Raw genomic sequence first — 15,828 nt, 5'->3', positions numbered from 1 at the left:
ATGCTTGCCATTTGGTGATTTCCCTTTCTGTCCCAGTTTGGTGTAGTGGTTAAGAGCTGTGGGACTCTAATCTGGAGAGCTGGGTTTGATTCCCCACTCCTCCACTTGAAACCAGCTGGGTGACCTTGGGCTAGCCATGGCTCTCTGGAGCTCTCTCAGCCCCACCCACCTCACAGGGTGATTGTTGTGGGATAATAAATAACACACTTTGTAAACCGCTCTGAGTGTGGCATTAAATTGTCCTGAAGGGTGCTATATAAATCAAATGTTGTTGTTATAGCAAGGTGTGAGATGATAAATCCATTGTCCTGCTTTGGCCAGAGCCAATAGCATATGTAAGCACTAAAGGACTCTATGCTTGGGCTTCCAACTCTATGCAGCTGGCTTCCAACTCATAAACAGAACGTATCCCCAGTGGTTTACTTACTGGGGTGAATTCTGGGATGGAGTGCATTTCTTCACAGGGTCTTTTCCTTCCCAAGGTTTCCCTAGAGTTTGCATGCCGATGTGCAGTGTTTTTGACCTGAGTGTCCTCGTTTTTCATTTGTTGCCTTTCTGTGGTTTCTTTGTCACTTTTCCTGTACTTTCTCAAATCAGTCAAATGTTTGGAAAGCATGGTTTTGAGAATGGAGCAATGACAAGAAAATATGGAAAGACAACAAATGGAAAATGAGGATGTGAGGAAGCTTGGAGAAAAAGCGACAGGTTGGCACCCAAACCATGAGAAAGCCGTTGCATGACTCTTGTTGTCACCAATCTTGCTATTGTCAGGTCACCAATCTTGCTATTGTACCATCCTGAATATTGCATTCAGGCCAGTGGACTATAATGAACTAATTCTTCAGTAAAGAACCCTTTTTCAAACAATGGACTCTTGTCTGATTGTAGAGGGTACTCTGGAGTAGAGACATTATCTAGCCACAAGTCTGACGGCTATAACTGTCCTTCTGTTAGCTTGAACTGAGAAACGTGATCTGGTTTTGGATAATGTAAATATTATTTTGATTTGCTTTATGAACACTAATGGGGGCAGAAAAAGGGAATCTTCAAGGACAGGAGACTTGGCCACAATCCAGTGCATCCTGACTTGGCAGTAAGACAATTATAAATTATAATTCTCACATTATAAACACTCCCTGCAAGTAGAAAACTACCATGTCAACAAGAGTAGTTCCAGCCTAGCTATTGACTTCACTGAATGGAGAAGGGGGTAGTTTTGAGTAAAGACAAAGGTTGTTTGGGTGACAGTTGCCCCTTTTCAGCATTTTGCACAGCCGGCACACACACGTCCGGGTGGGGCAACTGTGTTCTTCCGTTTCCCTTCCAACACTGTCAGTCCTTGGGACTCCCTGGAACCAAGGTGGGCCCCAGCAACAGGTGGCTGCTACAGGTCATAACGGGAGGTCCAGTTGATTTGGGCGATGCCCAGGATGGTGCCAATTAAATGGTTTTATAACAGATTGATAATGTTTGCCCAGCAGGCAGGTTCCCAAGATAAGATGACGCTGTATCTTATCTCACAGCTGGTATAAAATTCAGGGTTTGCCTTCAGTAGATTTTGCAGAACACAAGCACTGACTGCCAGGCTGCTGAACCTGCAATGTAGGTAGGGGGGCTTTCGCAGGAAAGTATTAAAAGAGAAGGTGCACGTCTTCCAAATTGAGATGGGAGGGGAACGCTCTCTGTCCAAAGTAGTGTGGCTGTTTTATGGGGCCCCTGTAGCTTTGCGGTTGACTTCTATGGGCCCTGAGTTCTAGGGGGCTTCATTTCTGATGTGACAACTTTTATTTAAATGTTTACAGCTTGTCTATAGAACAGGTTTACAAAATTAGTTGCTCTGGGTGCCCCAGGAAGGGGCCAACGCTTCAAACTCTATGCACCTGACTCAACTACTACTGCCCACCCCAATCCTCTCTGGCTGACAGAGGATTTTTCAAGATCATTAGCGCATTTGTTTGTTTAGGATAAATTTGGAATGTATTATTAACCTCCAGGTTGGACCTGGATGGACATCTCCCATAAGTACAACTGATCCTCAGCCTAAAGAGCTCAATTCTCTTGGAGAAAATAGAAGCTTTGGAGGGTGTACTCTATGGCATTATACCCCACTTAGGTCCCTCCTTGTCCCAAAACTTGCCCTCCCCAGGCTCTACCCCCAAATCTCCAGGGACTTCCCAACCTGGTGTTGGCAATCCTATGCCACTTTTTCAGAGTCCTCCTCAAGGCAACTTACAATTTTAAAAAAGTGATTGGGGGAATGGAAACCTTTTTATCAACTATGTTTAAAGGATAACTTAAGGAAATTTCTGTTTATTTAGGGGAGTTGTTTTATTTGTTTGTTTGTTTGTTTGTTATTTATTTATAGTCTGCCTTTCTCGCTGAGACTCAAGACAGATTACATAGTGTGAGTTAGTACAGTGAATTTCAAAGACATTTCAATAAACAATGAAATAGGATATATAAATGCAACTTTGCGAAGATTTAAAAACAACAGATACCTAATACAGAGTTGAAGAAATGTTGTAACAGAACATAAGCAGCTGTAAGACTGATACGATAAAAAATGAACTATCCAGTAGGATACTATCCGATGCAACAGACAACACACAGTAGTACATAGTAGTAAAGTCTATAGTCCCTATCCCTGTACTGATGCATTCCTCCGAGGCCACGTCCTTACAGTACAGCTGTACAGTACAGTACAGTACAGCTCTCCTATCTGAGCAAAAAAACCCTCTCTTAGGGCAGATATTGGCAAAACAGTGCTGTGTGATGCTGCAATGCTACTTCTGCCTAGGAACTTGGAACTGACCTTTCTGCACCACATGAATGATGTTAGATCCAGAGAAGTTAGCCGTGTTAGTCTGTAGTAGCAAAATAGAAAAGAGTCCAGTAGCACCTTTAAGACTAACCAACTTCACTGCAGCATAAGCTTTCGAGAATCACAGTTCTTCTCTTCGTCAGATGCATCTGACGAAGAGAACTGTGATTCTCGAAAGCTTATGCTGCAGTGAAGTTGGTTAGTCTTAAAGGTGCTACTGGACTCTTTTCTCTGAATGATGTTGTTTCTCCCCATTTTCCCTGCACAGCTCCATTAGCTCTTACAGAGGACGGGGGTGCTGTGGGGATGGGGGAGGGGCAGTGTTCCTGTTCATCGCTGGCAAATGGCAACCCTGATTCACTCACTGGAGTGCCAATGAGGTGGCAGAGACCTAAGGTGATGGAATAGACTGTACCACTTCAGACTGGAGGTTTTGTTCATCCTCTCCCCGCAAAGAGAAAAGTAGCACAGCAAGCAGAGACATGACAGGACTTTCTCTGTTTTATGCTACTTTTTATTCGCAGGGAGATTTTGAGGTGAAGGACCATTTGGTTTTAGAAGTGACCATCTGCAGTGTGCTCTGCCTCCTCAGGACTCTGCCACCTCATTCCTACTTCATTTCTACTTCTTAGTGTTGTTATGAGGCAAGGAGCCAGCAGCCATGTCTAGGCCTTCTTAGTATTAACAGAGGTTTTATTAGTTTAATTGTTTAAGAACCTGTGGTAGGTTGAAGCTCATAGCATTCAAATACCTTTATAAACTGATTTCCCCCCTTCAAAACTCTTTTTCTAGGATGTTTTGTCTCACCCTCCTTGCTTTACTTTGTTGCGGCATCTTCGTCAATTCAGGTAAAACCCAGCAGTGGATCACTATTCTACAGGGGGCATGACATCAGGGTACAGAAGTAGGCCATGTGCTCCTATGTGTCATTAATTATTTCTGATATTTATTTCCAAAAAGAATATATAATTGGAGAAAGCCAGAACAGATGTAAGAAGTCTGCTTTTGATCCCTGGTAACACATATCCAATAGTGGATAGTATATATAATTTATATGCTGTCAAGTACCATTGAAACTGTATTTTATCAAAAAAGAAATCCCTCAGGTCAATCAATATTAGTGTAGAGAAAGCTTTTGATCAGATCCACTTCAATTCATCATCTACTATTATAACACCCAGAACTTTGTCATTTGTTTTGAAATCTGCGCATTTCCTCTTTAAACATTAAAAGATATTTGTGAGTATGTGTAAAGTGCCACCAAGTTACATCTGACTTATGGCAACATTTGCTGGGGCTTTCAAGGCAAGTGAGAAGCAGAGGTGGTTTACCATTGCCTTCCTCTGCAGAGTCTTCCTTGGTGGTCTCCCATCCAAGTACTGACCCTACTTAACTTCTGAGATCTGACGAGATTGGGCTATATACCATGCCGCCTTCCCTCCCAAAAGATGTTTGCACTTACTATCAGACCTTTTCATCTGTGACATGGCAGTTTTTATTTAAAGATTTATAGTTTGTCTGTAGAATAGGGATGCTTCTGGTTTAAAAAAATCAGTAGCAATGGTTGTTCCCCAAAAGGGCCAATGCTCCAAACTCTATCTACCTGACTTGACCAGTTCTGCGCACCCCAAATCCCTTTTGAAGATCATTTGTAGCACTGCTTCCTATCAGTCATTCAAACTCAGATGTCTCTAAGAAATTCATGTTTCCTTAACAGCTTCATTACAGTATGTCTAATTTGGAAATACTGAAATAACAGTTTCCCATACTTTCAATGATTAGTTCATAAGATCATTCTCGGTTGTTATATAAAAATGTATCTAAAGGCATTTTTCCGCTTAGTAACGTCTGCAATCATATCAGCCCCAAGGACTGTTTGATCATTATAAAACACTGAGGTTCATGGAGAGAAACCTGGAGATAAAAAATGGTTTTAATTTATACCAAACTGTCAGGAAATACAGAACTGAATCTTATCTTTTTCTTTTCCAGCCTCTCTCCTGATACCAAATAAGATTGATTAGGTTCTCGATTAAGATCTTTTGGCCATCCCACCATAGTTCTGTCCTCTCCTTCCTTGTAATTAGTTTTGTGACCTAATAGTAGAACTGACATGCTATAATTGTTTAACTCTTTCCCCCCTCTATGATTTTTTTTATTTTTTTTATTTTAGGACAGATTCAGCCACGTTCTTCTTCCTCTTCTGGTGAATATGGTGGGGGTGGAGGAAAGCGATTCTCACACTCTGGAAACCAGTTGGATGGGCCGATAACAGCCATTAGAGTTCGAACTAACCGCTGGGGTTATATTGTGGGGTAAGTGATTGAAGACCCAGGGTAGAGGAACTACTCCTGGGGGTGGAGGGTGAGCATTTGATGGGTCCAAAAAAATAATACTAACCTGAGTGCAAAATAAGATTTCCCTGTGTGGTGAAAAATTTCGGACAACGTTTCTAAAAACCAGTTTCCCTCATAGCAGAGAGATTTACCATATCTACATTTTTTTTAAAAAAATCTATGCAAATTTAAGAATACAGAATGAAACAGTAGGAATGATTTACCCAACATAAATGAAACTAGCCTCACAGCAGAATCGGAGCCAGTCTAGGCTCAGAACGTATCCTGCAAACTGTTCAGTGTGTATTTGAGACTTTGCAGGATAGTCCTTTAAGCCTATTTGTTGGATGGTAACTTGCTTTGGGGTATCCGTGAGTAATTGTCCTTGCCCCAGGAAACTTACAATTCAGATTTCTCTGTTGTTCTCACATCTTTGTTACATAAGCTTAAATGGAAGATGTCTTCTGTTTCAGAACACTACATAGGGACTACATGAGTACTATTCGTCACTCTATGTACAGTATTTACTGCTACACTTAAAGCCAGCTGTATGACCTTGGGTCAGTCACAGCTTCTTGGAGCACTCTCAGCCCCACCCACCTCACAGGTTGATTGTTGTGAGGATAATCATAACATACTTTGTAAACCACTCTGAGTGGACTTTAAGTTGTCATGAAGGGCGGTATATAAATCAAATATTATTATTATGTTATTAAATGCAAGACTAGGTTTACCCTTCTCAAGGCTAACATCAAAACACGCTGAGGTCGTCTTAAATTTGCGCTCAAATTACAGTTATAACCAATACTTTAAAAAAACCTTTGGTATACAACATTTTGGGAGGGAAGGTTATCATAGAGTCAGTGTCATGTTCTTTTTGAGTAAATATGATAGATGGAATATCTAATAGATGTCAGTCAGTCAGTCATGGTTACAACCCACAAGCCATACAAAAGCGGGGGAGGGGGAATTCTGTTATGGTATTAATTAGCAATAATAGATGTCTATATCCGCCCTCATAGCACAGAAGCAATAGGAGTGCTTTCTGGCATGTATCAGATTTTTGTAGTTTTAAAATGCACCTCACTTCAGACATTACACTAAACCATGGTTTAATTAAACTAACTATTGTTAGTATGGTCATCTGAATGTGAGCAACTCCACCAACTATGGTTAGGAGCCATCAAACCAGGACCTGAAGCTGGTTGTTTAACATAGTTAATTTCAACCATGGTTTCATATGATAGACACACACAGACATCTTGGCTACATTCTGACTTGTTCCCCTGCAGTGTCCTCCCAACTTAGAGAGAGAAAGGAATGAAACCAGTGTTTGTGGAAGCAAATCAGGATTTGAATGATTGTCTGTGAGCTGAATCTTGGTTTCACAAACCATAATTAAAATAAACCATGGTTTCACAAACTTAAAATGAAAACTTGCCCTCAAGTCATAGTTGACTTAGGGCGACCCCAGTGGGATTTTCATAGCAAGAGACTAACAGAGGTGATTTGCTATTGCCTGCCTCTGCAACCCTGGTCTTTGTTGGATGTCTCCCATCAAATCATAACCAAGGCCGGCCCTGCTTAGCTTCTGAGATCTGACAAAATCAGGCTCTCCTGGGCTGTACAGGTTAGGGCTTCACAAGCTTATGGGTACTGGAAAATGCTGTCCTTAGAACCAGGAGTACAGCCTTGAGAGAAAAGGCATAGATTGGGTATGACAAAGTGAGTAATAAACAAACTTTTTAAAAAGGTAAAGGTCGTCCCCTGTGCAAGCATCGAGTCATTACTGACCCATGGGGGGGATGTCGCATCATGACGTTTTCTTGGCAGACTTTTGTTATGGGGTGGTTTGCCATTGCCTTCCCCAGTCATCTACACTTTACCCCCAGGAAACTGGGTACTCATTTTACTGACCTCGGAAGGATGGAAGGCTGAGTCAACCTTGAGCCAGCTACCTGAACCTGGTTCAAAAAACAAATAAATAAGACCTCCAGACCTTGAAATGCTCTAATGAGCCATCAAATGGTTATTTCTAGGACTCAGAGGATCAAAGAGAGTTCCATTCACCATATAGTTTTAAGTCCAATGATTTCAGAGAAGCTAAGCAGGGCCAGCCTTGGATGGGAGACCTCCAGCAAAGACCAGGGTTGCAGAGACAGGCAATGGCAAACCACCTCTGTTAGTCTCCTGCCATGAAAACCCTGCCAGGGGGTCGCCATAAGTCAGCTATGACTTGAGGGCACACTCCACCATACCACAACTATAACAGTTGGTCGGTGGCAGAGCGAGGGCAGCAAAAGATGACCATGATCTACCCTGGCTCTTCTCTTCTTCCAGCCTCCAGGTCCGGTATGGGAAGGAGTGGAGCAACTACGTGGGTGGCTCATCAGGTGACCAGGAAGAAATCTTCTTCCACCCAGGAGAGTCCATCATCCAAGCCTCTGGGAACTACAAGACCTACATCCGCAAACTTGTGTTCATCACTGATAAGGGGCGCTACTTCCCATTTGGAAAGGACACGGGCACCAGTTTTAATGCCGCTCCGCTCTTCTCCGGCACTGTCCTGCGTTACTTAAGTGGCCGCTTCGGTTCTGTCATTGATGCCCTAGCATTCCACTGGGACAAGTACCCGACTGATTGCCTCAGCTGCAAAAAATGAGGGAACAGAATAGCAAGAGGGACACAGATTGATCAGTGGGGTACTCCAGGGTATAGAAAGCCTGTCCTTTCATCCCTGTCTTTGCACTTGATCTCCCCCTCATTCGTGGGCTAAGTGGGTCTTTCAGCCATCTCAGGGTCCAAGAATTCTTCTGCCGGCTGGCTCCTCAGCCAAGCCACCCAGGCAAATATTTCCAGCATTTCTCTGCCTCCCCCCCCCCTCCCCTCTTCCATCCATATATATTCACCTCCATCCAATCTATTCATCATCTCTTGCAACATGTTTTCTGTCTCTCGTTTGTTAATCTGTTCAACCAGCCACCCAACCATCTCCCTTAATCCTTCCCCATTTCTTCACTACTTCTCATCCCCTCAAATGATGGGCATCCCTGCTGATGAGTGTCAGACAATAAAAATCTGATTCGAAACAAGCATTCAAGTATCTTTTTATACATTGACAACATAGTATGGAAAAAAAACCTGATATTATAGAATTTCAAAATGTATATGTATATGACTAAATTTTCACAGTGGTTTGTATGACTGTTCAGAGGTATTCTAATGATAAACTGTAAAATCGCCTTAAAAGTTGTCATAAGATAAAGATCAGCGGCAGAAGAGTAACTAGCATAACACGTTTCAAGTGCTTGGTGGGAAAGCACGTTCTGAGCCCCAAGAAAAGCCCCACTTCATATTTTCCTTCCCATACCTAATTTTGGCAACTCAGTTTCACTTCTTGGGATCTCGACACTGATACTTAATTTGGCTTTGAGACCGAGTGTTCAGCGAACATGGGAGACAATGGAAATGAGGAAGCAATCGCTGAAGCCTCTTCAGAAGGAAATTATTGGTCTATTTATTTATTTATTTATTTATTTATTTATTTATTTATTTATTTATTTATAGTCCGCCTTTCTCATTGAAATCCAAGGCGGATTACAACAGTGCAAGTGAAATACGATATAATCAACAGCTAGGACTTTCACTGAGCAAAGGACAATAATGAACATCTGTTATGACATTCAGTGAAACAAATACAGTAGGGCACGGCAGCAGAAAATTTGAAAACGATCATAAAGCTGACCACGGAGATGAAATCTTTCTGAAACCAAGCATAACTAATTGGTATGGCACATTTTGCAATGCAGAAACTCCCTAGTAGGCACATGTCTACGTCAGCAGACAGTACCCAGCAGCGTAGCGTGTGATTCCTACCCCTACCAATGCATCTCTCTGAGCTACTTCCTATGACACAGTCCTATAATCTGGGTTAGAAAGCCCTCCTGAATAATTCAATTTTGCATAGTTTGTGGAAAGCCAGGAGAGTGGTGGCTTTCTTGACCTCAGGCAGGCCATTCCATAAGGTGGGGGCTACCACAGAGAAACTACATGTGTGGGAAACTGTTGAGTTTGACCATTGACTTGCAGCCAATTTTCAGGATATGGCAGAATAATCTCTGTTGTCCTCTTCTGGGCCATTCATTAAGTGTTAAATAATAGAGTTTACTGGTAACCAAATTCCCAGGAAGGAGAGGCTACCCCTTGAAATTATTCAACTTACACCTTTATTGGCAGGCTCCATTCCTGGTGAATCTTTTCACTTATATTAATAATACTGGCTGTCCACCTGGCAGAATTTTTTAAAAGGGATACATTAGAGCACAAGAGCTACAGCCCTAATAGCCAGGTTAATGTGGCCTCCTTAAACTGCAGTTACTACCTACATCAAATAACGAAAGAGGCACAGGAATGTTTTCAAAAGGGAAAAAGTTCTAGAGATCAAGCATTCATTCCCTACTACCTCATTTTTAAATGTCTACGAAAACCCGTAAAACGAGTATTTGTAGTTTTGGGAGACTCAAACATGATTAAAAGGTGAAGTAGGTGAAGAAAATAATTTCCCCAAGTGACCTGACACAGCCTGAGACGGCCTAACTGCATGATACACTGTCCCTGAGTTTTATCCCATGTCACCCCAGGTCATTTTATGCAGCAGTACATTGGGAGTTGCTGGTTGAAATGCTCATTCTCAGATGTGTGGGTGGGTTCTGATTCAGATCACTGGGATAGATCACCTGGGGATATGAAGCGCATTGCCATTGATGACGATGCTCCAATCCCTCTCTCCTTTCCACCTGAATCCAGGAGATGTGCTTCTGGAGGCAGTGAAGGAACTGATGAGGGCAAACTAACAAACTTAATCTTGACAAGATGGAAGTGCTATGAACTGGGGAGAAAACAGGTGTTCAGTTCTATTCCATCTTTTGAAAGAACAAGTTCTTAGTCTGGAAATGGTCTCGACCTCTCTGATCTTGGATATCTAGGAAAATGTCTGTAGGAGCTAGGGCTGGTTCAGCTGTGCTGGCTATCCCTCAACATGGCCCTGGCCGCAGTTCCATATGCTCTAGTTGTTGGAAGTGAAGGACTTTATACTGTCACTGAGGGGCAAGCTAGAAGTGACGAATGACACTTGAATGGCAAGTGAACAGATGCACGTGTATTCCTCCCTGTTCACTTGTGCTCCACTTGCGCTCCACTTGATCGAGTGGAGCACAAGTGAACAAGGAGGAATACATGTGAGTCTGTTCACTTGCCATTCAAGTGTAATTCATCACTTCTAGCTTGGCCCTGAGACTACAGAGGGAGACTATAGAGTCATAGAGATAGAGAGAACAGGACCTGTGCGTTCTTCCTTTCTACTGGGAAATTATCCTTGAATTTCCCAACTTGGAGTAGGTAACCCTATCCTCATCCTTGAGCTAGATGATTCATTCATCCACTTCAGGATCCAAACATTCATTTATTCAATCATTTCCAATATTTCTGCATGCCTATTCCAGCCATCTACTCTTTTCCCTTCTCCTATCCACACTCCCATATCTTCTGCACCCACTCAGTGATTCATCCAGCATCCATCATCTCTCCCAACACATTGTCTGTTTTCTATCAATCAATTCAGCCAACCAGCTCATCTTTTTTAAAAACCTGTCCTATTTCTTCACTGCTTTCCTTCCTATCAAATGACAAGCAGTGCTGTCAGTGAGGGTCAGCCAATAAAAAGCAAGATTGAAACAAGCTTATTCTATTGATTCTGCAACAAACTAGTAGAAAAACAGTGCAATGCGCTTTGATTCTATACCAGTGTCCTCAGTCTGGGACGTGGGTGTTATGAGGATATCCGCGAGGGTTCCTATTGGTCTCATTTGCTGCTAAAACATGGAATAAGCATAAAAGAACTTGTGCGATGGTTCAAAGCACAAGTTATAACCTGTGGAGGGGGGCAATGAACAAATAACACAGCGTGGGCTATGCCCACTGTTCCGGTACTCCCAACAATGTGGATGAATATTGCACAAAGTGTGCAGAAAACAGAACGTTATAGTGTACAACCAAAGGTGTCATGCTCACCACAGAGCACCACTTACTGGGTTGCATGAAAGGGATCTTGTAAAGATAGTCACATAGAGGGCGGAGTGAGTGTAGCACCTCAAATACCTCCCTTCCAGGTATGGCAGGTTGGGAAAGACTTTGAAGAAGTGAGTGCTAAAGAGGAGATGGAAGGGCAAGCATAAGGAAGCTGAAGGTAATGAAAATAGTTTTGCCTACTTTGTGTGCTGAACTGAATTTCACCTCACATAGAATTGCCAGCTCTGGATTGGGAAACTAGAGATTTGGGGGGTAGGTCCTGGAGATGGTGGGGTTTGGAGAGGAGTCTCAGCAGCATATAATGCCATAAAGCTGCTGTAGCATAGTGGTTAAGTGGCTCGGCTGCGAATCAGCACTCTAGTGGTTTGAATCCCACTATTGCCATGAGCTCAATAGGTGGACTTGGGTAAGCCACTCCTCTCAGCCCCAGATCCCTGGCTCTATTGTGGGGATAATAATAACACTAACTTGTTCACTGCTCTGGGTGAGGCACTAATCTGTCTAGATGAGTGGTATATAAACACAGTTATTATTATTAAAGTCCACCCTCCAAAGCAGCCATTTTCTCTAGGGGAACTGATCTCTGCCATCTGGAAATCCATTGTCATTTGGGAGCTCTCCAATCACCACCTGGAGGCCAGCAATACTTTTTTGCTATCACTGCCCCCAGGGCTTTTTTTCTGGGAAAAGAGGTGGTGGAACTCAGTGGGTTGCCCTCAGAGAAAATGGTCACATGGCTGGTGGCCCCGCCCCCTGATCTCCAGACAGAGGGGAGTTGAGATTGCCTTCTGCGCTGCCAAGCGGCTCGGAGGGCAATCTAAACTCCCCTCTGTCTAGAGATCAGGGGGCGGGGCCAACAGCCACGTGACCATTTCCAAGAGGTTCTGGAACTCCGTTCCACCGCGTTCCAGCTGAAAAAAAGCCTGCCCCTAATGTTGGGAGGGGGCTTCACTTGTTGCATTTCTGCTTCTCATAGAGGTGTTGAAGGCTTGGGAAGCCCAAAGAAAGCCTAGCAATCTTATCAAAGACGGACTCATACAGACTAGCCTGGTAGAAAGAACACTTGGGTGAGTGGGAAACAATGTTTCCTGCTACAGCGCATGCCTATTAAGAGATCCTTTCCTCATTTTGAAAGGCCTAACCTAAAGGGTTATACTTTTTCAGAGTCCTCAGGCTGCAACTCACAACTTTATCCTCTAGGTGGAAACATTTTGCCACAAGAATCCCACTGCACTTCAAGCGCGTTATCATTGATACCCATCCACAGCATTGTTTTTAAATGATGGGGGGAGGGGCTACCTTGGATGGTGACTCTGGGAATGTTCTCATTCTAGCTCTCAAGGTAGTAGATGCCATTAAAGAGATTTCTCTCCTTATTTTGTAAGACCTAATTCAGACCTGTGCTCTTTCAATGTCAATTCTCAGCAGCAATGCACAATTTTAGCCACTAGAAGGAAATAGGTGGCCTTGGGAAGCCAATGGCATTTGTATCCACCTTTAAAAGGGAGCTGGGAAGGGAAGCCAAATTGGATGGGATCTGGACTCTTAGGCAATCTGGAAGAGGTGAAGAGTTAGGTGGGAAGAAAGAAACAAAGCTTAAGAGCCATGATTCCCAGATTTACTGAGAAGCACCCCAACAGGAGGCAAAGATTAGGGTTGCCAACACCAGGTTGCAAAATTCCTGGAGATTTGGGGTGAAGGCTGAGGCAGGTTGGGTTTGTGGAGGGGAGAGATCTCAGTGGAGTATAGCACCACAAAGTCTGCCCTCTAAAGCTGCCATTTACTCCAGGGGAATTGATCTTTGTTATCTGGAGATCAGCTGTAGTTTTAGATCACACCCTCCCTGGAGGTTGGCAACCATCCAGGACCTTGTAGGTTCACTGGGAGGTACCAGTGGAATCCAATAAGATTTCTCTACCCTGGAAGGGCTTGAAAAGAAGTCTTTGGGGTATCTAGGAAGAGAAAGGAAGCTAGTGGCTCAACCGGAGGGACTGGAACTCAATCCCTGACTTTTTGGAGATCTTATAAGCAACCCTAAAATCAAAGAGGGCAGGTTTTATAATGGAAACCCCATTTTTTACTTAGTCTTCACAAGAGCATGCTATTTTACAGTTGTTTCATTTTGCATGCCAGTCAGATCTCTCGTCTCACATATCCCTCAGTAATGATTTTAGAATAATTGACACATAAATCAGAATAAATGACACACCAGGGTGATGGGGTATTAGCTAGCAAACCTCCTTACACATGTTTTGTCAACTGAGTAATTTGGCTTTTACTTGGTTAGTTCAAATAGTTGAAGAGAGGTTAATATGCATACCGGCATCCATTACCGAGCATGAAAAACCCCTCACATCAATTGTTTTACGCTTGTCATCTTTTGTGTTTAGCACTTTTTCAATTGACTGTAATGTTTCCTTATTTGAAAATTGCTCTTTAATTTTCTTTCAATTAAGAAAAATTGCATCATCTTCCTCTGGTCATAGCAGAGAGGTTGATTTCTGATTAGATTCCAATTCAAATCTCTCAGATTAGATTGAGATTTTACATAATGGCATTTCACTTCATACTTCTTGCATTTGGTGCTCCTTGACCCGGCTGCTCCCCCTCCCAGACCTCTTACATAAAATGAATAACAACTGAGGATCTATTTATAGCATCAGGGGAAAAAAGTAGAGTCCAGTAGCATCTTTAAGACTAACCGAATTGATTGTAGCATAAGCTTTCGAGAACCACAGCTCCCTTCATCAGATATATGGAGGGTATGAAGAAACTGGCCAGAGATGTATAGGTGGTGAGGGGAGGGGGGAGAGGGTGCCGGGAGTGAGGGCCGTGTAAATGCAAATTGGTTGCAAAAGTCATGAAAGAGGTGGAGGGCGCAGTTCAGGCTGGGTGTGGCCCCTTCCCTCCATTGCTGAATCTGAATGGAATGTCTGAAGGCAGCTACTTCTGGTAACGAGGAAAAAAATGAGCTCTAGATTAAGAAAGGTTATGCTGAAATAAAATTTTGTCAGTCTTTGCAGTGCCACGGGGATGCCTCTTAATTTTCACCTTCCCAGCTAACACTGTTTGCAAAAATGGAGTTAAATTATTTTCCAAGAACTACAGCCCTAAGAACCTGCTTAGCAAGGACTCCAAAATGTATTTACTCAGTAGGCTGGTCAACACTGAGGGGCTCAAATGTTCCGCAAGGGTGAAATAACACTATAAATCAGCTATTCATTCTATTATGGATGAATTTATGAGTAAAATTGAAACAACTCCTTGTAGGTTTTTGTAAGATTAGGCAACACTTCACATGGTAGAGAGAGAACACGTCTCATATATAAGCATTGGCAAGATTTTCTGAAACTGATTAGAGTACTGTATCTCAGAATGGACAGCGGTTGGTAGAAGCGTAGGAGGAGCTGGCGCCGGTCTTGATAAATCAGCAAGAACAGGCGCAAGGAAAAACTGTTGTGAAGTACATCCTTCATATTTTGGTGTATCCTATTCAAAGCTGTACTAGCACCTGATGGGGCCTGAACAGGGGTGCATTTCAACTGTCAGATGACTGTAAGACCTATTCAGTAAGGCTGGCAAAGTGACTGTGACCCCACAGGCTGGGTTTCTTTCTCAGCAGTCTTTTCAGATGGGATTGGCTCAAGTCAAACCTTAGCAGCAAGGAGAAAGTATCAAGCATTGTCACAAAGGTATAACTGCAAAAAACCACGTGATGTGTCTGACAACAATGGAACCAGTGTATTTAATACATAAAACACATTACACAGTAAAACACATAATTCTAAAATAGCAATTCGTAAAACAAATACTACACTCCACATATACAATACCATTAATAAAGTTGCTAAACTACAGGTACCATAAATTGATAAAGTGCTGGTGCTACAAACTGCAACAAAAATTCATTGCACATATATATAACTTGGGATGGTGCTTTTCTTTTGGAGTTGATGTGGATACCAGTTTTACTGCAATTCCACTCTTCCCAGAACTATTCTGACTCCTGATATACAAGCAAGAACGAGAGGCGATATCAAGTAGTACAACCAGAAGAAAAACTTGTGAAATCTTACTAAATAGAAGTTACAAACAGACAATAAATACAATTTACATAATCATTTATTCAAGAATCAAAAAGCAGTTGTTCATATATAGTCACAGAATTTTCCAAATGAACAAAAGGAGTGCTCTGTCACCATATCGACAAGAAAATAGTTTCTTAAAGTGGCATGTATAAATAAACCAGAATTAGATCTCAAGAATATTCCACAGTGAAAAAACAACAACAGGAGTATTGAGGCCCTCCACAAGCAGTTGAAGAAGCTGACAAGGGAGTCTCAGCAGGAGATGGCAAAACTGAGGAGACGCACTGATGCCTAAGCCACAGGAAGAGTAAAAAAAGTTTATTTATGGTGTTATGTACATAATTTTTTTCAAACTGTTAAAAAGTTGATTGGTCAAACAGTAAACGTTTTATTTTTATACATAAAACTGCTTTTGCTTTCCCTTATTGCCCCCCCCAAAGGTCAAATCACTAGTGAACAGTGCAACACCTAAGGGATAAGGTACTGCAGAAGAAAC

General features: G+C 42.5%; 1 protein-coding gene across 2 annotated transcripts; it reads left to right on the top strand.

The window, feature by feature from the left end:
* The first annotated feature begins 1,555 nt into the window (after window positions 1-1,555).
* LOC129338232 (zymogen granule membrane protein 16-like) lies at window positions 1,556-8,249 on the top strand. Of its 2 annotated transcripts, none has more exons than XM_054992290.1 (4): window positions 1,556-1,602; window positions 3,614-3,669; window positions 4,995-5,136; window positions 7,498-8,249. In XM_054992290.1, coding segments are annotated over exons 1-4 (522 nt in total). In that variant the 5' UTR covers window positions 1,556-1,600; the 3' UTR covers window positions 7,820-8,249. The 2 variants fall into 2 exon arrangements, with proteins under 2 accessions (XP_054848265.1, XP_054848267.1); XM_054992292.1 differs by having other exon boundaries at window positions 1,588-1,606.
* The last annotated feature ends 7,579 nt before the right edge of the window (window positions 8,250-15,828 follow it).

Source organism: Eublepharis macularius, chromosome 12 (genome assembly GCF_028583425.1).
Source record: "Eublepharis macularius isolate TG4126 chromosome 12, MPM_Emac_v1.0, whole genome shotgun sequence".
Lineage (NCBI taxonomy): Eukaryota > Metazoa > Chordata > Lepidosauria > Squamata > Eublepharidae > Eublepharis > Eublepharis macularius.
Note: the sequence above shows the minus strand (reverse complement) of the source record. Positions and strands in the feature narration are given on the sequence as shown.

Excerpts from the sequence above, each read along its gene's own strand:
- LOC129338232 (XM_054992290.1), top strand. Across the intron at positions 3,670-4,994 it reads CGGCATCTTCGTCAATTCAG|GACAGATTCAGCCACGTTCT; the intron begins GTAAAACCCAGC and ends TTTTTATTTTAG. Across the intron at positions 5,137-7,497 it reads CGCTGGGGTTATATTGTGGG|CCTCCAGGTCCGGTATGGGA; the intron begins GTAAGTGATTGA and ends CTCTTCTTCCAG.